At 49.5% G+C, this 23,485-nt stretch overlaps 1 protein-coding gene across 2 annotated transcripts in view; it reads right to left on the reverse strand.

Moving 5' to 3' along the window:
* SNX29 (sorting nexin 29) overlaps positions 1-23,485 on the reverse strand; it is a 296,663-nt gene that overhangs the window by 74,966 nt on the left and 198,212 nt on the right. For both annotated transcript variants that reach the window (XM_054693831.1, XM_037507581.2), the window contains exons 17-18: positions 11,722-11,777; positions 7,910-7,991 (exon numbers count right to left, since the gene is read on the reverse strand). In XM_054693831.1, the coding sequence (XP_054549806.1) occupies positions 7,910-7,991; positions 11,722-11,777 (138 nt within the window). The remainder of the gene's footprint in view (positions 1-7,909; positions 7,992-11,721; positions 11,778-23,485) is intronic.

Consider the following 23,485-nt stretch of genomic DNA (forward strand, 5'->3'; position numbering starts at 1 on the left):
TGGAGCTCACTCCACCTTCACCTCCAGGAGCGTTCAAGGGTACATCTCGCCCCCACACCTCTCCCTCCCAGCTAGAGTTGGTAGGTAAGTGACAACTCTTGAGTGCAGAACAGAGGACAAAACAAAAGCCACCAATCTCCACGAAGAGCAAATTGAGCGCCACACTCTGAGTCACCACCTGAGCAAACACCCCAGCAGCTCTCTAGGTAAAAGTGGGTCATCTGGGGGCATGGTGAGGGGAGGGAGAGCGGGCAAGGCAGCAGAGACACGGCAGAAAGGCACGGGCTGGAGGGAAGGCAACGTGGCCTTGTAGTCCTCCTCCTGCTGGCAGCAGAAGCTTTCACAAACCCCTTTGGCTCTCCTCATACACATCTTCAGGGGGTACGCAAGTGGGGCACCCCACCCAAGACGGTGTGTCCATCGCTACCTGCAGACTCTTTGCTTCCAAAGCCCACCTTTCTCTCTGATTGGCTTTCCAAGCACAAGCTTACAGCGCTGAGACATCTTTCCAAACACGCACATAGGGGATGTGCGCGCACACACAGACGTGAGCCCTGCACTCTGTACACACACACCCCACCCCTCCCCACCCCCGCCTTCACACAGGTAGGCTGAGGGCTCTGCCCTAATGAATTTCTCAGATTCCCAGTGACCCATCAGTGCCACGCTCTGGTCTTTGCAGCTCTCTCTCTGCCTGTGAGAACATTACCTTGTCACCAGTATCAGTGGCCATGGCAGCTTTGACAATGAGTGATGGGTCCATGAAATCGTGGGCAGACTTCCCTGGAGGAAACATGTGTTGGAAATGGGTTCATTTCATCAAGACACGCTTCCGGCACATGTCCCCGGGGTAGGCAGTGAGCTCGTGGAGGGGATTAGAGAGGAGCAAGGCAGGACATTCTGTGTGACCAGGGGAAGTTATTCAACCCACCTCCAGGTTCCTCATTGGTAAAATGGGGAGATGGCATCAGTGCCAACCTCCTCAAGGGGCTTAAAGGACTAAATGACAGTAGCCACTGAGGTGCCAGTGGGAGGAGTTGCTGGTGCCTACCCATCTCACCTGCTGAGCTCCCCACCCGTTCAGGAGCGTGGCAGGGAGCTCCCCAGCTCCTCTCCTGCAGGAGCCCGGCCGCGTGATCCTACCTGGGGTCAAGGGCATCTAAGGGAGGGATAAAGGGGGGCTTCGGGCAAAAGCTCTCCAGCTGATATTGGTGACAAAGATTCTCACTGATAAAATAAATACATGTACAAGTGAAAACCTCTCTTCTTTCCTTTGGATGTCGTCTTATAATGAGGATGTGCTAGGGGCCGCGGAAGCCATGCCCAGGCACAAAGGGAAGTAGGGTCACACCGAGCTGGGGCACAGCCCGCTCCCCGAGTCCCCGTTAGGCCTATTAACCCTCCTGTTTCCATAACGGTGAATGAGATTATCTGCTTCTTGCAACCAAAACATTCCTAATAAAGCACTTAAAACTCAATAATTTTATTAGAATCCAGTTCTACGGCAAATCAGAAATGGAGATGTCCAGGAAACCCACTATGAGAATCACTGCCAGTTCGGGCACACTAGTTGTGACACTTCTATCTAACAGAGGTTTGGGGTCCGATACTTTTTAAACAAAACTGGCCCAAACCCATTCTCTCATCTGTAAACTCCCGCCCCCTTTGTTAAACGAAAGTGGTCAAAATCCACTCAGGATCCCCTCTGTGTACCCCTGCCCCGCAATCTAAGCAAGTATTTCTATGGGCTACAGCCGTAAGTGCCCAGGTGGCTTTCTCCTCCGAATCTGCCCGCATGCCCTCCCGAGTGTGTCCTTGCACCCACATAAAGCTTCCTTGCGAACTCCCTTATGCTGACTCCTGCATGAATTCTTTCCTGGGTAGAGATTAAGAACCTCGGGGTCCCTCGGCACCCCTGGGCCTCATCAAAGCTGGTAGTGAGTGATGGCACTGGTCCCATCCACTACTTGAAAGTAATGACTGTACTGGAAACCCCAGGGCCAATAAGGCAGCTCCCCACTGGCAAACTAAAATGCACTCTGGCCTGGGTGGGAATTCTTTTGGGCTCCAGGGGGCCCCGTTGGAAAGTTCATTATAACTCAAGAGCTTCTCTTCTGAGCCCCGAACTCCCCTCCCCTCTGAAGCGCTCCTGCTCTGCAAAGCCCCCAGGGAGTCTTGCAGGTATTTCCCTTGCATTTTAGTTCTTGAATGGGGGTCTCACCTCCTGGCCAGATCCAGACACCCCAAGGATAGGCAGGGTGCCCAGGCATAGCTGTAGCTATGCCCTTGATCAACCAGACGCTAAGTAAGCCCTGTGTGAGCACACGGACATGCCCAGAGACACACACCTCCACGTGGACTCCTTCTATGTTGACATCCAAGTTTAATTGTTGTAATCAGTCAAGAGGCGATTGGGTCATGAAGGGAGAGTTCACACAATGGCGTGTGCCATGCGCTGTGCTAACATTTACCCATAGGCATGGATGCTGGACATGGTCAACCCTTGAGGTAAGATGCACTATCCCTCCCACCTGCAGCTCTGTCTTCAGAGAGCTCATGAGAGAACGGCACAGAGAACCCCATAGCACCTGCCCAGCACGCTGATCGGAAAGGCAGGTGAGGCCAAACCACAGCAAGATCTGCTCGCCCTGGCTCTGCGCAGCTCAGCTCACATCGGTGTATCCTGGACCCTCAAAGACAGCCTGGAGGTGTGCAAAGGAATTATACTGTGAAAGCAAAGAGCAGTTCTTTGTACTTGGGAAGACAAAAGCCATGCCAGAGGATAAGTGACAATGTTTGTCCAAGGGGATGAAAACAGGCTCTTTGCTTTTCTGTGTTTTGTTTTTGCCTGTCTCAGGCTTTTCCCAGAAGCCTGGGGTATCCCAAGAACAGGCGGAGGTTAATGTGCTGTAGTGGTTAGAGGTGCCGGGGTGTCTGATGTGGTGGGATAGGACGTTCTCCGGCAGGAGACACACCAACAAACGTAAATGCTCTCCAGGCTCATTGACCACAGCACAGAAGCCAGAGCAGCTGGATAAAGCTCAGAAATCAAGCAGCAAAGGGCCACCTCCCCCAGCCTCCCTGCCCACTGTGTGCATGCAGGTATGGCAGGAGGAGCCCCACGTGAACAAGAGAATCCGTTGGGCCTCAGAACTGATCCTTTCTCCCCCCAAATCAGGGCCAGTACCTGCCAGGGAGCTCCTCAGAGAAATGGCAGCTGCAGGTCCCATTTCTGCACTTAGCTTGACCATCTCATCCTTCTCTGCTTAATGAATTCCTCTCCTCTGCAGAGCTCCACACTGAGCAAGCATGAAGACAAAGCCATGGGTCAAAGAAAGCTCGAGGGCCCACAGGGTTAGTCTTCACAGGAAAGAGGATGAAAAGGAGGAGCTGAGATACCCAAGGCCTGAGAGCAGAAGCATCGCTGCCTTCAAACCACCTGCAGCCCACGCAGACCTTGATCTATTATTAACAGAAAGAGAATGGATCTTCCCTGCATCAATATATAAATATGCTACGCTAGAAAAATCCTTGAAGCTAACTGCCTGGACTACCAACTTTCTTTTTGGGGTGAAGACTCTCAAATGCTAAGCTGTGACAACACCTGTGTCTCTTGGGAGGGGGGAACTTATTCTAGAAGGTTACTTATGCTTTATTGAAACAAAGCCACCTTCTTTGCAAAGGAGACCTAATTAGTTTTGCAGTGCAAACTGAAAACTCTGCAAGCCGGTGCTGCTGGTGACCGGATGCAAAGGCGGGATCAGGCCCACATGGAGGACGGCGCCAGCCCGCTTACACTCGTGGTGTCTCCAAAGGGAAAGACCCAAGGGGTCAAGGACTAAGTGTGCTGATGTATTATTTCATACCGATATAAGGGCGGTAAGAATTGCTTAAGAAAATAACATAGGTGGTTGTTTCAAGGGCTAACATCCCTTTATGAACACAACACATTAACACATTAACACAAAACATTAACAGCAAAACATTAACACAGAGGACCCCAAAGGTGTTTGGAAGCCAGGGAATATGGAAAATAAGATAAAAAATGTGCAAAGGTATAAACTAGGAAGAAATTGATTAATAACAAAAGTAACAATGACCTATGGAAGAGACAGGAAATCAAACACACAGCACCACTGTGTGTCAACACAGAGAGAAAAAATTCTAAGCACAATTGCTTAGTATGTTGAGATTTGCTTTTTCCATTTTATTTGCTGCTGCTTTAATCACCTCTCTGGCCAGTGTCTACTGCAGCTGGTGTCCAGCATTAGCCGGGGCCAGAAGCAGAAGAAATATTCCGGGAGGAAAAAGTTAAACTAGGAACATTCTAAACATCAACGTCACTTTTATTACGAAAATGGTGAAATGCTGCCATTTCTTACCTCCAGTGCCAAAGATCTCAGCCCCATCCTCTGGTGGAGGGTACCTAGGGGTTTGGTGGTGGGTGTGGTGTGCTAACATACATCTCAAGAGGTGTGAGGGCCTCCCCGGTGGCGCAACAGTTGAGCGCCGGGTTGCGAAGCTGCCCACAGCCTCTGCAGCGCCGGTTCGATTCCCGGCTGCTCCCCGGCCACCGGAGGAGGGTCCCACATGGCGCGCAGACCTCTCCTGCCGCCCGCTGCTCCCCTCAGCAGTGTACTTCGGTCCTTCTGCCTGCTCTGCTCCCCACTCTGGCTCTGGTGAATTCTCTCACCCTCCCGCGCTTCTGACTGTACCCAGTGCTTGTATAAATAAATAAATAAATAAACAAATAACTAAATCTTAAAAAAAAAAAAGAGGTGTGAGCCCATACCCCAAAATCATATACAGTGGGTAAACCAATGCTACCTCAATTTATAATAATACAATTTGAATAAATAAATTAAAACCTGGCTAAGCACACATAAAAGCATCCCGCTTTCAGACACACTGGGGAGACTGTTCTAAGGCATCTAGGAATGCTCTCTATCTGGTCCACTGGAAGCCAGTGGGCCCATGTGGCTATACCTGAGGTGTAGCCAGTGCCCCCGGGGAACTGAGTCTTAAATTTTATTCAACTTTAGTTAATTCAAGTTTAATAGCCACACGTGGCTAGCGGCTGGCACTGCGGACAGTGTGGGTGTACTGAGGAAACTAGACACAGCTGCCCATTTTGTCCTAGCTCTTTAAATGAACATAGGTTCATTTTGAGGTCAAGCCCTCAGCTTCTTGTCAGGGAGAGCTCAGAAAGCGGACAGTGATTTGTCCCAGGGCTATAAGGGGGACAGTCCACTGCATCCTTCACTATTGCTTCATTACCTTTCTCTGTGGAAATTTCTTTCAGAGCTCCCTTTGAGGACTTGACACTCTTCTCATTAGCACTGGAATGATCCCAAACAGGCACATTTCCACTTTCGCACTGGCTATCAGGAAACCCAAAGGCAATTCACCAGTCACTGAGAACAACTGCCTAGGATCTCAGGACAGACATACACGAGCTCCTGAAATGGACAGTCTCTTGGTGTATATTTCCTCTGGACTCTGGTATTTTATTTTTTTACTTCCATTTTATCATCCTTTTCTATGAGTTTCTTTAGAAACTGTCTCAAGTCTTTTGTGGCACTAGATAGACTGCATTTAAAAAAAAAAATAAGAGAAACAATGTCCAATGGTACCTGAGTTTTAAGAGTCCCCTTCCATCCAGTATCATTTATGGAACACACATTGTAGCACAAGCTTTCTAAAATGCGGATTTCCCTCTTGAGGCACCAAGAAGCACCATAAGCTTAAAGTAGAGAAACAACTGCCGTCAAGATGTGCAGCTTCACATGCAAAGACCGGTGCTGCAGCCTGAGGTGTGGGGAGGTAGCTCTGTGTGGCATGACTGGGTGGGATCTGGGCCGCGCCCTCTGGGAGTCTGGGACAGAGTGGCCCTCGTGCCCCCAGACACTGTGGAAGCATCGCCCAGGCAACGGCAGGTCGGCTGTGTCCGCTTCATTTCATAACTGACTTTCAGAAGCTAGAAACTGTCAAGTCGCTTGGTGGGGCGCAGAGGGGGCAAGGGAAAAACGAAAGGTCAAGGAGCCCTCTCAAGGGGCATCACATTTTAATTTTGCTCTAAAACAAAGCTGTCTGCCTGGCGTTTTCATCCTCCAGGCAGCTCCCCTGCTTCTCGCTGACCACAAAACAGAACTTGAAGGACACTCAACTAGGAGGGCTGGTGCTGTTTTGTGGTGTGCGCATTAGAGATAAACAGAGAAAGGAAGAAAAGAGGAAGAGGATGTTTGGAATTCTGTCGTATGTAATCCTTTTTTTTTTAAGTGGTGCTATTTTTTTTATTTATTTTTGCACAGAAAAACTGGGGTATGAGCCAGCGGTGGGGGGGGGGGGTGAGAGGTTTCACCAGAGACAAAGTGGGGAGCAGAACAGGCAGACAGACTGAAGACACTGCTGAGGGGAGCAGCAGGGAGACAGGAGCGGTTTGCACCATGTGGGTCAGCTTCCTGGCTGGGGATCAAACTCAGGCTGTAGTGGTAATGGCACCAAGACCTACCACCTAGGCCACCAGGGAGGTCCTGTAATTCCCTTTTTAAGCAAAATTGAGACATCACAAACACTCAGATTCCCTAACACTTGTTAAAAATGCTGCTGCTCCCCAGGGGCACACAGAGTTTGTCTGGAATTCAATCTTCCTTGCCAGACTCAGCTCACCTGTCTGCAAGTGCCCACCGCCAGTGCTGTCACCAAAACCCAGGGTGTCACACTGGAAAACACGGCATGGAGTTTGGCCGTCTGCTGCGCAATGTGACAACAGCGTGCAGGGTGTGGAACAGGAGGATTTCTACTGTGCAGGTAAGGAAACTAGGATTTTCCCTAAAGTCACAAGAGTGAAACCAGGGCTTCCATGTTCAAGTTCAGTGTCCTTTCTTCAGCACTCCCCTCTGGAGAAAATACCTTAACAGCTGAGAAGACCCGGCTGACTCTCCACTAAGAAAAATGACCCCAAACCTCCAGGCTTCTCACCTCAGAGCCCTCGGGGGATGAAAAGAGAATCTAATGAAAGTTGTGGTGAGAAGATGATGGGCCCAACAGCAGCTAAGAGTCAGTCATCAGCGCTGGGGCAAGTGGACAACAGGGGAAATTGGGACCCCAGGTAAGAAAAAGATGGTAAGTAGGCGGGGCTGAAAGAGGTATCAGAAAACCATGGAACGGATGAAATCTGGGGTCCGTTATTGGGGCAAAGGTTGCCCCAAAGACCCGAGGCTCAAACCCCAACAAGGGTGTCCAGCTCTCCCCCAAGGAAGTAGAAGAAATGCCTGCAGTCTCTGAGCGTCAACTACCCAGGGCCCCTTTTGAAAAGAGCAGCCTCTGGTTCTCACTGGTGAGCCAGCCCCCCTCCGACACATGGTCGGCTGAAGTCAACCCCAAACCCAGAGCCTGCAATGGTCATGACCCACCCCCAGCCCTTCACGGGGTTCACCCCCCATGGCGAGGCTCAGGGATGGGTGCAGGATCCAAGACAGAGCAGAGAGAGACACTGGGACTTGGCTGTACCATCCAGACAGGCTGAGACTGGAACTGTGGGGCGCCAGCTCAGCCACCCACAGCACCACCCACAGAGGAAGGAGATGGCAGCAGATCTCTGTGCACAAACCTTCACACCCGAGGCCGGTCAACACCTGGACTTTCCAGGTGCATCACACACCAGTCACATACCAAGTCCCTTGTCTGCCCACGCGTCCCCATCTGAGCGTCACATGAGGCCCGGCCAGCATGAGGAAGCTCTTCCCTGCTCCCTCCTGCCTCACTGATGCAAGAGCCACCTCCCCAGGGACACCGGGCTGCGGCCTCTTTAGTAAACCCCCCCAGCCCCGAGAGGAACAGTGCCCCTGTGTGATGGCGAGGGGGGCAGCTGCACCCCGAGGTACAGGCTCTGGGAAAGCAGGCGTACCTGATACACGTGGAAGGCATTCGCCGCTTTGCCCCGGAGAAACACCGACGGGATCCAGACATTGATCAGCGCCCGGTTTGATCTGACCAAAAGAGATCAGAATTGGTCATTCAACTCACCAAAAAATGAGAGAGAACCACCTTCTCTTCTAAGGCATGACGGGCCATTCATAGCAACATCTGTGACACTTAAGAGTAAGCGAAAAGATGGGTTAAAATCTCAGCACCAACCCCCCAAGATTATCCTCATGGGATGTAATTTTAAAAATATGTACTTTTTATTTATTATGTAGTTAATACTCTGGAGTGAGAAAGCGCTTCCCTTCCGTTCTCACTAACCAAAGGACCATGGCCCATAATTTATCTGCAGCTGAGACCTCCTGAGGAGGGAAGGTAACTGGCAACCCCCCTAAGGCAGGACGCCAGGGTGCATGGGGCTTCTGGAACACCAAGAGGAGTCACACTGCCTCCTCACTGTATCCACATTAAGACTCTGAACCCCAGGTTAAGATCAGGCTCCTTGAAAGAACTCAGGAAAGTCACCCACAGTTAGTTATACCAGTGACAGCTATCTGGGGTAAGGAAAACAAGAAATGACAAGTTGGGGTACCAGGAAGCCGAGCTCAATAGCCTTTGTTCAGCTTCTTCCAAAACACTGTGCGTGGCGCCACTAAAGCAAGATCTAAATTCAAATACAAAATGGTGTTGAGCCCCTATAACACACGGCTCCATGCTTTACCTTTATTACCTCAGTTAATCCTCGTAGGCTAGTGAAGAGATTTTCAAGGGTTATGTTGGTTAGATGACACCTTTGCCTTCTGTGATGACTTTAAATTTAACTGTGAGTCACTGGGAATAGACCCCACCACCACCCCCCGTCCCTCTTCCACCTGGCTGGATTCAAATCACGCAGAGCTGATAAGCTAACTCTTGCTGAAACTTCAAGATCAATTTTAACAGCTATCAAAACAGCACTGCTCACGACCAGAGGGCTGGGAGGTTCCAGCCCTTGCTTCGACTTAGAGGTGTCCCAGGGCGACGTGCTTTTCATCAGCTCTCCTCTCCAAAGAGCAGCTCATAGAAATTCGCCAGCCTTCTGTGCTTGGAACACGACGTGAGATGGTGGTGGAAGATTCCATGACTCAATTTTCTCACAACCTCCAGAGTAAAGAACGCTTTATTTTCACAAAGAAATAGTTCTCTCCTAAAGCAGTATTTTTTTTTCTAAGTTCTGAGCTAAGGTGCTGACCTCCCTTTATGGGGCAAAATAAGCTATATTGATCATTTCTCCAGGGCTCCAAGAACAAACTGAAATTCTGAGGCACCAAATTGGTTTGTATACTTGATGACATTGCTCCTGTAAAGGTCCCCAAGATTGTACCAGTGCCTAGAGGGTTCCCCTTTCATTTCTGGGGGGCGGGGGTAAGGAGGGGAGGACAGAAATGTAAGCAACTTTCTGGTTTTCATTAACCTTCTTGGATGGGCGAGGTTGGGACACCCTCCCAGGCAGCTGTGTGGTCACCCCAGACCAGGCATGTCTCCTCTACAACGCACGTACCACACTGACTAGAAGAGACTGCTTACGTGGCCACCTCTCTCCTAGAGATGAGTTTTGCTGTTGTTGTTCACTCAAGAATTAAGAGTACTTGCTGTGAATTGGTTGTGTGTGAGACACTGTTCCAGGCACTGGAGACAGAGCAGTGGGGAAAGCAGAGGTAGCCCCTGCCTTTGCAGTTTAACACGGGAGAGACAAATCCCTGCGGAAACTATTCCCCTGAGGATGTAGAAGACGCCATGCATGATCTCCCCCCTTTTTTTATTTGCTGAGACTTGTTCTCACACATGTGTGTGAGAGATGTTCTCACATGTGTATGTGGCTGACATATACAGTCTACCCTGGAGAGTGCCCCACGTGCACCTGAGAAGAACGAGTGTTCTGTGTCATTTGTTCGTGTGTTCTAATGATGCTTGTTCTAATGATGCGTGTTCTTTGCTCTGGAGCTGGTCAGTCGTGCTGTTCAGATCTTCTATTTCCCTTTTGATCTCCCAGTGGTCCCATCAGTCATTGAAAGTAGGGTACCAAAGTCTCCAACTATTATTGTAGAACTACCTATTTTTCCCTTGATTTTTGTCAATTTCTACACCATATGTTTTGGGGCTGCCAAGGGGTAGGGAGAAGGATGCTGCTGCTTTGAGGAAGCAATGTTCAGGCCAGGCTTGAAGGAGCTGTTTTGGCAGTAGGCTGCGGCTGGGAGAGGCATTTCAGGCAGGGGGATTAACATTTGTGAAGAGCACACGGTCTAGATCAAGACTGCCTGAATCTGAATCCTGACTCAAATCTGTCATCTGTAAGACAAAACCCACACCAGAGAGTCGTCATAGAGACCGGGTGTGTTAGAGCAATGCCGGGCACAGAGAAAATGCTGTGTAAGTGTGGATTAGGTAATGATTCTGAGTAAAGATCAAGGGAATTATAGGAGTCGAGTTGACCAGTGTGCTTTGGTGTCCAAAGAAGGGGCAGGGGCTGCTTGAGAGCAGAGACTGGATTATTCATTCCCCCATCCAGACCTGGCATGACACCTCTCCACAGCAGACACTTGGCAAATTACTGCTTTAGTACGAGTCCCTTCTGCCTCACGACTGACTCATTTCTGGGATTCCCCTCAGCAGCTTCACCCTTCTTCCCATCACATTCCCACCCTTGTCCTCCATCAGCCTGCTGTTCTGTTATCCTCTTCACACTGCACTCCCTGCACCCACAGGTCCATGGGAGGCAAACTCAGCTGTGATTTTCATCCTTCCCCTCTTAACCACATCATCCAACCTAATAGCCACCTCCACCTCCACCGCCACTGCCCCAAGCACCCAGTGCCTCTCCCTGCCCTTTGCATTTTCCATAAGCTCACTCTAATCACTACTGTGACCCTGGCAAGGTTGGTAGCACAAGCCTCACCTTAGCATCAAAAGGCTGAATGAGGCTAAATGGCTTGCCCAGGGTCACATTGATGTATGATTTCAACTCAGCCTGCTAGGCTATGACAGACTGCTAACCTACACTCTCTCCAGAAGCAGGGCTTCTCCTGGATGGCACCTTCCCCTGTGGAGATGGAACCTTCCTCCACTCAGCACAACTGAGCAAGGCAAGAGATAGGTCCTGCCTGGACCAAACCCAGGACTCACACCAATTCCCTTGCCTACAGAAGAGGATTATCTATCAAAAAATCAAGGCAACCTAATCAGCTATAGTCTAGACACACTAGTAGAGGCACCAGAGAGAATCAAGCCAATCAAAAATCAGACTGAACCACTGTGGTGTCCAATAACCCCAATATATTGCAACCCAATAATTTGGGTTGCAAACACAAATGCCTGAAGGCGTCACAGACAGTGAAATGAGTGATGTAGACCAGACCTGGGCAATAGGGAGAAGTGGGGACTGAGGTAAACAGAAGCACACATGCCCTGTGTGAAGGAGGCAGCTGCTGCTCAGCTTAAGCTGATTGCAGCCTTGCAGGGATTTCAGTCTTTTTATAAAGAAAATAGAAAAATTTAAATTTTTATGTGCTATCTTCCAACTCTAAAATGTCAGCCAAAAAAATAAATTGTTTTTCAAGACCCAAGGGGAGACATAAAACACATCTGAAGGCCAGGCTCAGGCTGCAGGCGTGCAAATCCCCCCTCAACAAAACCCAAATCGGACTATGCAGATTGAAGCAGCGATTTCTGCTTCCCCCTGTGGTCTTCTGGGACACATGCCAAACTACAGAGTCCTATTTCCAAACAGCCCCTCATAAGTAGACACCATGGACTTACATTTCAAAATCTGACAAACTCTGGTCTTCGGATGTTTGACTCAAATCTCCAGGCACCTGCCATTGGGGGAGGGAGAGAGAGAAAGCACATCACGGTTACCATGGTTTGCGTGATCACAGACGGATTCTGCCTCTCAATGATCCCTGAATATTCCTGTTCGGAATAAGGTGGAAAAGCAGTTACTGGAAAACAGCGATTTTGTGGAAGGATGGTTGGAGACAGTGTCAGAGTAATAAAAATGCGCCACTGTGAGAGATCTCAATTATCTTTACGGCAAAAAGCCCATTAATCCTATTGAGATCATTGCAGGCATGTAAAAGCATGTAATTCCAGAGCTGTAAAGGCCTAATTAGGATCTCAGAGGCAAGATATCAGATATGCAGAGGGAGAGATGTCCACTGTCACCATGACGAACATCACATGCAGAGACACACTCCACACGTAAACACGCGGGACCAACGCCCGCCCCCCCAACATCTCTGTGCAAGGCAAGGCAGAAGCACCCGGGAAGCCAGGACCGAGTGGACCACACAGCCTGCTGGTCCTTTCATGTAAGGCAGACAGCAAGACGGCCGGGCAACCGGCCCGAGTGAGGGCAGTACTATTCTCGCACCCAGAGGATGAGCTTCCCTTTGTGGTGTGATCCAGTCTATGCTGACCAGAATTCCAGAACATACATCAAAGCTCAAAGGACCCAGCAGAGCAGAGAGGGGGCCAAGAGGGAGAGAAACGCAGCTCACCCTCTCCTCCTGCCTGAGTTATTGCATTAGCCACAATCGCCACCCATCTCTCACTAACTACCCAGGGTGGGAACTATTTCCCTTCACAGACGTGGGGCCAAGGTCACACATGAAGTGGATGCAAATTTCAGTTCTGAACAACTTGAAAGGCTTCTCTGTTATAAACCCTCAGCAAATGGAGGAAAAGGTGAGAAGACTAGAAGGAGACTCAAAGAAATGGGGGGGCCCCTTTGCAGGACAGCGTGGTGGCTATGGGGCCTGCACTCTGGGGCTGCACAGCTCAGGGCCATGTTCCAGCTCCACCTCTTCCTGGCTGTGTGGTCGTGGGCCAACCCCTTGACCTCTCTGGTCACCATGTCCCCCCCATCTGTGAGATGGGGATGCAGAAGTAACCCTCACAAGGCCGTCCTGAGGGCAAAGTGAATTCATGCCTGTAAAGAGGGTAGACCAGCGCCCAGTGGGTAGGCGGTTCTCAATGACCAATTATCTTAACAACACGACAATGACTGAGAAGAGAGTGTGCTGTCAGCCTTGACACCAGACATGAACTTGTCCTCACCCCATGGGTGGCAGCCCAGGAAGACAACCCAGCCTGAGCCCTTTCCCGCTTTCTAGCTCTGAGCAGTTGAACGAGTTCCAGGCAGCAGGAATTGCTGAGATGCTACGGAGAGTCTCCTCCAGCCCCAGCAAGAAGAAACCTGCTAAGCTGCTTGGAAGAACTTTCCCTTTCAAAAGATGAGGAGCATGCAGGGCTGGGGTCACCCTGCTGTTAATGTGACCAGCCTATCTTCTTGTAGGGGGCTGTAGGAGGTATGGTGTCATCTTTAAGAAAAGCTGAGAGCCTGCCTGTTGGAAGATCCAAAAAACTAATCCACATTTTTTTAACCCAGAAACTTTACTCTCAGGGGCCTCCCCTGGTGGCACAGGCAGTTGAGCGCCTCATGTGAAGCTGTCCGCAGCCTCTGCAGTGCCCGTTCGATCCCGGCCGGCCGGAGAGGATCCCACATGGCGCAGCAGATCTCTCCTGACTTGCCCGCTGCTCCCCTCAGCAGTGTATTTCAGTCAATCTGCCTGTTCTGGTCCCCGCTATGTCTCTGGTGAATCCTCTCACCCCCCCCGCACATCTGGACTGTACCCCGGTTCTTGTATAAATAAATAAATCTTTAAAAAAAAGAAACTTTACTCTTAGATTTTATCAAGAGGAAACCACCAAAGACACCAACCAAAATTTACATCAAAGGTCATTCCTCTTTCCACTGCTTAAACAAGTTTTTAACAAACACAAACATTCTCAATGTCCAGCTAGAGACACGTGAGGCAGGAAATTAGGGCATGTGCACAGGAAATGGCCAGGTTAAAAAAGAGGGAGCACACACCCTCTCACTCACATACTCATGAGGGTAGAAATATAAAAATAATTCTGGAAAACTACATAACAAATAGCAAGCATGTCTATCACTGATAACAGATGAGGAGCGGGACTGGGGAAAGAAAGGCTATCTTTGTGTGGATTTTTTTGTAAACGTATCTTTTGAATGAATCATTTTTTTTTTATGTAAACATGTTCTTGGAGAAGGCGCAGGGTTAGCTGTTATGAAAAGATCGCAGACATCCCCGAGGGAAAGCCTTGGAGGGCTGGGGTGATCAAGTCCTATCTGTTTTGTATCAACAAGCTAAAGCAGTGAAATTCAAGACGCTAATAAAAGGGACACATGTGGGTGCTGGGGGGCTGGAGTGAGGATCCAGGCTGCTGCATCCAGCATTGGGACTGGGCTATTCTCTGCCACCCTGAATTCCGAAATAAAGTACGTGTCCCCCTCCCCTTCCCCAAGGTTGGGTTCCCAGGGGTGCCTGAATCGTGGCCAGCACCAAACCCTAAGTAGACTATGTTCTTTCCTCTCTGATAATCTAGACACAGTAATTTGTAAGTTATAAATAATTAACAATAACTAATCATAAAATAGGCGATCAGAATAAGCTGCAATACAAGTTACGTGAATGTGCCCTCTCCCTTTTCAAAATACACTTAATGTTTTCAGACCACAGTCAAGAGCGGGTAACTGAAGCCACGGGACCCAAATACAGAGGTAAGGGGCGTCAAAAGAACTGCATTAAAAGACAAAGCAGGGTTTTAAGGACGGGTTTTTCTTTACAGTAATAAGAACAAAGATTCTTCAAAAACGATGGATTCCTACAAGAGGGCATGCTCTGGGCAGACAAGCTTGTCCTCAGTGCCACTGGTTTTTAGGGAACACTTTGGACTGTGGATGTAAGTAGCTGGGAGTTGTTAAATCCTTCTGGCTTGGAGTTTTTCTTCCAATTATGTGGCATGATTGGTATCAGCAAGCCAGGAGACACTTAAGTGTCTGCATGAGCCGGGGAGGCTGGGCCCAAAAACAGTCTGTGAACTTTTTATCTTCTGTGGGATCTATCTTGAAAATCAGGCCCAGCTCTTGTGCAGTTACAGGATGATAACAGATGGCCACACTCACCAAATAGCTCAAAAGAAGTTGAATGTCTTTTCACACTGCCTGCCCAGCCTGATACTCTGATATAAGATATATACTGGCTCGTTTAAAAATCTGGATTGGGCCATATATATTTGGCCACATAGTCCCTGACCCACATGGTGGAAACCACTGGAATTTCCTGAGTGTTAAGAGCAATAAAGGTGTCTTCAGCTATGCCAATGAGGTGGCTTTTGGAGAAGCACCTAAAGATAGGGGTGGGCTGCCAGGAGAACCAACAATGTGACTGGGGGTTTGGAGCTTCCAGGCCCACCCTCACACCTCAGGAGGGAGAGGGACTGAAGACCGAACTCAAGCAACATGACCTGTGATTTGATAAAGCACACGGAAGTCGGGAAGCCTCCGTAAAAGCCCGGGGGGGGGAGACCTTCAGAGCCTTCCAGGTGGATGAACGTGGGGCACTTGGGGAGGATGAGGCATCTGCAGAGGGCAGGAGGCTCTATGCCCTTCCCCACACCTCACCCTGTGCCTCTCTTCCATCTGGCTGCTTTCTTTGTAATACGCAGGTGATGTAGTGGGTCAACAGGCTTCCTGAGTTCTGTGGGCCTCTCTAGCAAATTAATCAAACCTGAGGAGGGGGTCTGGGTCAGCCGATCAGAGCACAGATAATAACCTGGGCACCTCAAGTCTGAGGAAGGGGTCACAGGAACCTCCAGTGTGTGGCTGGCTGATCAAAAGCACAAGTGACGGCCTGGGTTGTGACTGTCATCCAGGGAGATGGCGGCAGAACTGAGTTGAAGTCTGACACCCTAGTGAGGTCAGGACCATGTGCTGGTGGAAAAGTCATTACAAGACGAGGAGGCCTCGTCTCATCTTGTCTCGTGGAAGCTTGAGATTGGAACTGGAATGTCTGCACGTCTGGTGGTCACTGAGACCATCTGCATTTCACTCAGTCTGTAGGCTGGTGTACCCAGAGATGGAGACGACTTAATGGAGCCATCTTGGGCCGGGCCAGGTTTGAGGCTACACAAAGAAAACAAGCTTCCACTGACAGGCCAAGAAGCCACTAAATCAAGCAGACCTTGGTTTCGTCTTCACCTACCCAACGACACCAGTCCTGACGCCCAGGCTAGAAAGAATCAGAGATGGCAGACGGCACAAGACGAGATGAAGACCTACTCCGTGCCACCGTACTTGCACATCTAGCCCTCGGACAGCCCGTGAAGCAAGTGATCACACATCAGTTCCCTTCTCCGCTTCCCCTCTCTGTACGGCTGGCTCTTTTCTCATCCTTCAAAACGAAAATATAAATCCCGGGAGACGACTTTCCTGACCACCAGCACAAACTCTCCACTGCCATGCTCAAGCCTTCCTGGTGCTCGGCTGGCCATTCGCCCATTCTGGCTCTGGGTCCTGGTCCCCCCCCACAAGGGGCTTGAGGACAGCAGCTCCCCCATCTCCGCGTTCACAGGGACACACACAGCCCTGCCTGGCCCCTGGACAGTGGAGGCGCTGAGTTAATCTCTGTGACTGATAAAATGAATGAATGGGAACGCAAGCTGTATGTCCACGCTGAAATGTCAATCCATTTTTAAACTGCTTTGTGGCCAATTCGAAATTTTCATGCGTGATAAGGACAAGTTAGTTTGGAGACAGGAGGATCCGCAGGAAGAAACCTGTATTCTCTCTCTTCTAATTACAGGCCTCTCCAACTCACAGCTCAGAGGAAAGGCACAAAGGCAGACATTACAGGGCAGCAAATCTCTGTCCCAATCACGAAATGACACCCGCAATTGACATTTTCCAGTCATTTTCTCACGCAAGCTCATTTCAAATGGCCGTCCCTTCAGCAATTAGCTCTCTCTCTGCACAGCCAAAAATGATATCAATTTCCATTCCACCAACACCCCTGCTGCCTTCTCAGCTCATTTTTTAATAAGAAGAAAATGGGAAGTGGCACAGCTCTATCCCCAGGGTGCCCAGCCAAGCGGAGGATGCTGGGCCTTCTATCATGAAGGGAGCCTGGGCTATCCTGGCCTCTGGGGGGCTGCCACTTTGTTTTCTGTGTTTACCTGCTTGTTAATGCATTCATTTGCTGAACAAATACACAATTAGAGGTATCAGATCTGCCTGCAGTATAAAGGTCAGCTGAGGTCAAAGCCTCTGCTGGGAGTAGATGCCTGATAAGAGCTGCCAGGCTGTTCTCTGTTCTCGCCGCTGGGCAGCCTGGTCGCTCACACAAACACAGACTATCACACCAAGGCGAGTTCATGTGTGACGTGTCTGTCTGTCCTGAAGGACCATGAGGGGCTCAAGGACAAAACTCCCAGAGCCCAAGACAGCCTGGGGCACACCGATTCCTCAGTCAAGGTCTCAGCGGGTAACAGATGCACAAGTGGATAGATGCATGGGAGGGTGGTTGGGGAAGGAAGGTCAGAGGGAAGGGACATGAAGAATGTATGTGCTGACTGACTAAGAACGCACGCCCAGTTTCCAACAATGAGTATACGCAGGCCACAGACACAGAAAGACACGCCCCAGGCCTCACTGCAACACCGTTCATGAATGATTACATAAAATACTGGGACCATCAGAGCACAGCTGTGGAACTAATAAAACAGTAGCACAGATCTCTGCTCATGGGGAGTGATCTCTCACCCACGTCAAACAGCAAGAGTCAGACAGACCGTGAGGGTGAGTGAGCGACTGTTTCCATGATAAAGTCGAGACAGACGTGTGTATGTGCTTGATCTGCAATAACTGTTTCCAGAAAGACTCACTGGAAACTGCCAACTGTGGACCTGTGGGGGAAGGGCGCTGAGGAGCAAGGTCAGAGGACAGAGGCAGGTGTGTTCTTTATCGTAAAAAAATTATAGCTCATAAATGTTTACCATGCATATCAAATGTTATTCTTTCAAAAAATAAGCGTAACCACCTTAACATTTTTAATTTAAATGTATGTCTATGATGAAGAAAAAACATGGCCCTGTCTCTGAGCGAATGGACGGGGACTGCCCACGAAAGGGCAGTGGGAACATTCTGGAATGCGGGCGATGTGCTGCACCTGGATAGGAAGTTGGGCTACACGGGTTCAGGCCCCGGTCAAAACTCAGTGAGCACATAATTATGACATGTGCACTTTTGCTGTAGGCAAATGCTACCACAAATGAAAAGCAACAACCAACAAATACTGACACAGTCAAAGATATGCGTGTTGAATTATATTAGAAGAAATATGCACTGCGGTCAGCAATTTACTTTGAAATGCATAAAAGAAGATGAATTGAAGGGTGCATGGGAGGGAGGGAGGAAGAAAAGGACAGGTGGGTAGGTGGGTGGGTAGCCATACAGACTAATGGGTGATAAAGCTAAAGCAAGGATAGTAAAATGTTAATGACAGAATCTGGGTGGTGGGTATATAGCTGTTGGCTGTGAAATTCTCTCATATAACTACTGTTCAATTTTCATATAAAATGTTGGGGAAATCAAGCTTTGATGAACCATGTAGGGGAATGATGGAACTATCTTTCCATTCCCTGCAGAGAAAATATCATAAAATTGCTTTCATATAAAGAGGCTCTCAGATTATACTTTAAAAGGTAGGACACGTATTGCAGAAGTGCATCAGATGGCTAATTAATAAAGCTACTGTACTTTTTCTGGATTCTGGGATACTGGTGGTTATTTAGCAGTTCTTTTTAAATGATAGCATGTTGCAATTTGTTTCCTTGTCCTAAAAATATATATGTATAAAAAAAATATATATATGTATATATTTTTTAAGGGGACCTGCATTGGCAGGGAGGGAGCTCTGACTTAGCTGTGCTGTCTGAACAAGCTGCCACATTCCATGGGCCTCTCCTTCCCCTGGTAAGTAAAGCATCAGAAGCAGCCCTGGCGGGGTGGGTGGGGTGAGCTCCCTCCAGAATCCTGGCAAGAGGCAGGCCCTGCCCAGCGCCAGACACTCATTACTCAAGGACAGACGGATGATCTTGGGCCCAGCTGCCTTCACCCATGGGTGAAGGGCTGGCTCCTTCCTTCCACAGATGCACACACTCTCCGGTTATTCAGAAGTTGGTGCTCAGCTTTGCACTAAGTTCCTCTCTGGGCATATAGCAAGATGAGGCCCGGGGCTCACGGAGGATAAGCTCTGTCAGGAGAGGCTGCCTTTAACCAGCCCACGATTCATCATCCAATTGCAGTGTGAACAGTCTCCGAGAAGAACACATGATTCTGGTGTTTGAAGTGGGTGAGGGGAAGCGGCTTGGAGGGAGGATGGAGCTGGGGAGCCTGAGGGAAAGGAGCAGGTCTCAGGATTTTGCTCAAATACAGGGGCGCCACTAAAGGGAGCCAAATAGGGAGTTGGGGCAAGCTCGTGGTTCAGGAAGTTGTTTCTTCTGAGCATAGATGGGGAGGCAGGCAAGAGGGAACAGCCAGGCCTGCGCACACACTGCACACTACACACACTACACACACTCCTGAGGTCACATACACACCATGTGCATGCGAAAACCTGCCAACCTCCTGCCCATCACCTTTCCATCAACAGGTATTTTTAAGGCTCACATGTGAGAAAGTACAAGTCACCAATTACCACAGTCTCTCTAGGCTTAAATTACTAAACTACATTTCTCCAGCCAATCTTTAGTAAAAGACTGAGGCTTATAACAAAGAGCAGAGAGCAGCCAATGAACCCAGACTCGCTCCTGCTCCAGGTGAGAAGGCCGAGGACAGAAGGCGGAAGGAAGAAGCTGCTGGGCTGGGCCGCAGGCTTCTGCTGCTGCTCCACATCGGGGTTCTTAGTTGCCCCTGACAGGCCCCCAGAGTTTCTAGTAGGGGCCCCTGACCCTTGCCCTACTGCTCTTCCAAAAACTGGTTCTGCTCTCCTCTAACAGGATGCCAAAGAGGGACTCCTCTTGAAGAGAGGGTCTCACAAACAAGATTTATTTGAAAAGGAAGTTGGCGTCTTGGTCCTGGCAGAGCCCCGGGGACCAGCAGTGCTGGACATCAGCATCTCCATTCACAATGCAGACTGTGGAGCCCAGGGGATAGGCCACGGCCACAGCCTGTGCCCTGCTCCCCCTGGGCCCAGGTCAGCACCTGACACACATGTGAGAGGATGCTAACATGCATCTAGTGACTAAACTGATGAGCTGTCACCCACAGGGGCTCTTGGGGGTTGTGCAGTGCTCAGACCCCCATCCGGGGGGAGACACGATGAGCACTGAAGGTAGGGCCCGGGGTGGGGGGGAGGGGACGGCTCCTCCAGCCAGCTCTCACTCTCTGCCAATTGCTTTTCCAATTAAGCGCTGGCTGGATCCGCCAGCCACCACCGAAAACACAAATCCTCCCTGTGACTGATGGGCAATTTCATACCCAAATTGGAAACCATTTAAATGGAGACATCAGGAGAGTCAGGAGCAGGAGATACATGATCGCTCCTTAAATGTGACAGCAAATAAAAAATGAAAACAGCAATGTTGATCATCTCATGACAAATAAAGCCATGGTCTCGGCGTACACGACTGGCACAGAAGCTTTCGTTTTCAGTCAAATTCAACAAGTATTTTCTGGGCATCCACAGCAGGGAGGCCATGGCGAGAGAAGCAGTGTTCACCCTCATCCAACAGGCCTGGTGCTCCCACGGGCACCTGGGACACAGCCAGCTGGATAAAGGTGCCGGGGACACCGCCAAGCACCACAGGGACAACGAGGAGTCAGCAAGTGACTCTGCAAAGTGGTAGCTATGAAGGAAAATAAAGGTGGGGAGAGGTGACATGTGAACCCTACTTTGGATGAGTTAATCTCATTTCAAGACTCAGAGTTTGGCACCACAAGTCCCATATTTTTTTTTTTTCATTTTTTTTAGAATGAAAAAATGGGAAAAATGATGTAAAAATATATAAAATAATAAAAAAAGAAAACAAAAAACAAGTCCCATTTAATGACGAGACACGAAGACTCTGAAAAAGGCCCCCAGTGCAGCAACTCTGAGGGCAGCAGTTCCAAGACAGCGCCCCTCCCTCAAGAAGAGGTCGATTTCCAAAAGATCGGGAGCAAAGGGTGGCTTTTTACAACTTAATTGTGAACATTTTGTGTTTCAGTCCAGTCGGCAACCTGCTGGCCTCCCAGAAGAGACAGAAACACCCCTCGGCACCATTTGCTGGCCAGGGAATCACTTCCAAGAAACAAACAGCAAAAACAACATTTATTTTTACTGGAATATTACATAAATTCACTTCAAGGAAATCGAGAGTGCTTTTAGAAGAAGCACAAAGGTCCTTGGAGGCCCAAATGTCACTCGCTTAAAACTGCTCACTTTCTAACTCAGTGGCTCTAAGCTAATGGTGGGCCAGGAGAGGAAGAGGTAGAGATGGGCCTTTTAAAGAAAATTATGATAAACAGGAAGAAATCTTCAAAATGTAGAAAGTCACATGAGTGGGTGGGGGAGGCAGGACTCATCAGAAGGAACTATTTCCATAGAGAATGAAGTTTATTAAATTAAGAAATATTGATAAGTGCACATATTTAGTTAGAAGGTTTGCACAAGCACAACCGTGTGGTTATTATGTGGCCTTGGAAATACTGTGTGTGTTAATTCAGCAGAAACAGAACAAATTCAAATGAGACTTAGACGGATATTTCCTGGTCAGTAAGACTGACAAGGCAGGATGGAGACAGAAGGGTAGAGTTTGGGGGTGTCTAATTGTGAGGATGGCAAAACCGAGAACAATCCAGGTTGGCGCCCAGATCTCAGCACATTGGAGAGAGGTCCTGGCCCAGACCAGTCTGTGGGAAACCCAAGTGATCGCCTCTCGCAGGAACCCCTTTTCCATGCTAATGACATTACAGTAAAAAACCTACAGGCCCAGAGCCGGTCTCACTCGCACCAAGAACGAGTATCTGTCATGAGCTCAGGACTTTGATTCATCCAAACCTGGACACCGGGTGAGACGAGAACAAAAATGCGAGCTCAGCTCAGAAAAACGTGGAGCTCAAGGAAAGAGGAGCAGGGTCTGGGAGCCCCTGGGGCACCTTGGCCGTCGCCACCTGTCATTTCCTTGCCAGTGGGGCTGTGAGCCATAAACCCACGCTGGAGAAGAAAAGGAGCCAAAGGTTGCCTGGCAATACTGGCTTCTATTTCTTCAGAGTCGGGGCAGGAAGGGTCTGAGAGGCACGTCCTCTGGGTCCAAGTCTCCAAACCACGTCACGATGCAGTGGAACCAGGGAGCAGCAAGTCACAGGAACGGCATGTGGGCTCTGACCTTGGCAAGGCAGAGCCTGTTTCCAGCCACCTCTGCCCTAGCCCAGTGCGCCCCATGCTCTGGGTAAGACCACCACACGAGACAAGGGTGGCAGCAGACAGCATAGGCCAGTGACTGCCCTCCCACTCGACTCATAGCTGAAGCCACTACGGAGCGCACAAAGCATAAGCCTCGGTCCATTCGTACTTTGCCAGCCCTTATGATCTGCATCAACAAAGGACCAGCTAGGGGTGAGGCCTGCACATACTTCTTTTGCCAACAAAAATCTGATTTTAATGAAATTATGTTTTCAAAGATTCACATCTTAAGCCTTGGGTAGCCAGGCTTCCCCATCCAAACACTAAACAGGAGCCCCTTTGGGGCCCCCAGTGGCACCCAACTACCTGAAATGATAAGCAAGCCAGGCATAATCCAGGGGCGGGAATTTAGCACAGACACGTGCAGCAGGAAGACGGGGACTTTGGGGGGCCCTCCCAGGATCAGGGAGCAGGTATTCTAACATCAAGGAGCAGGGGAACCCCTGGGGCCTTTGCCCATCACCCAAAAACCATGGCTGAGCCCAAAGAGGTGTTGTCTCTAGCACTGAGAGAGTTAAAGTGGGTTTTCCAAGTACCTTTTCCAGATGATTTTGTGTCAAAAACTAATATTTCTGAGCTAAGCCTCTGTGTCTCTCTCAGACATATTTTTAGTAGCCTCTCTTAAATGGCATTTTTAAAAATAATCTCCTCCAAGACGGTAGACAATTAAAACACGGATGTCCAAGTGCTGATATAAAAAGCCTCTTTCCATTCGGAATGTGATGTTTAGAGCAGGTGGGGGCCCAGGGGCTATTCGGGCCTTGATCCTCAGATGCGGGCAGGGGCCGCCTGCTGAAACACACATTTCTGATGAAGCATCCAAACGTCACTGTCATCAGCCTTCAAATGAGGTCATTCCCTCTGAAGGATTTAAAGACACCCCAGAAAGTCCCAGGAAACATTTCACTTCGCCATGAATCTTATTACAGGACTTGGGATGAGCTTTTCCAACCATCTCAGTGCTGAATTTTAAGCGACCCCACTCTTTCTCTCACCAGCTCTCCCATCTCAACAGACAAGGGCAAACGGCCATGGCACCTGGCAGCTTCCAGCAAAGCCTCACCAGCCCAGCTTGGATGTCCAGCAGGGGCCAGGAGGGCCCCATTCTGGATACGGCAGCCCTGTGGTTACTGGAGCGTTACCATAGAGACCATGGTCAGACTTAGACCTCCTCTGCCCTGGGCACTCTGGGACGCGGGCGATGGGCAGACGCC

Source organism: Talpa occidentalis, unplaced genomic scaffold, assembly GCF_014898055.3.
Source record: "Talpa occidentalis isolate TD23 unplaced genomic scaffold, MPIMG_talOcc4v2.1 talOcc4.12, whole genome shotgun sequence".
Lineage (NCBI taxonomy): Eukaryota > Metazoa > Chordata > Mammalia > Eulipotyphla > Talpidae > Talpa > Talpa occidentalis.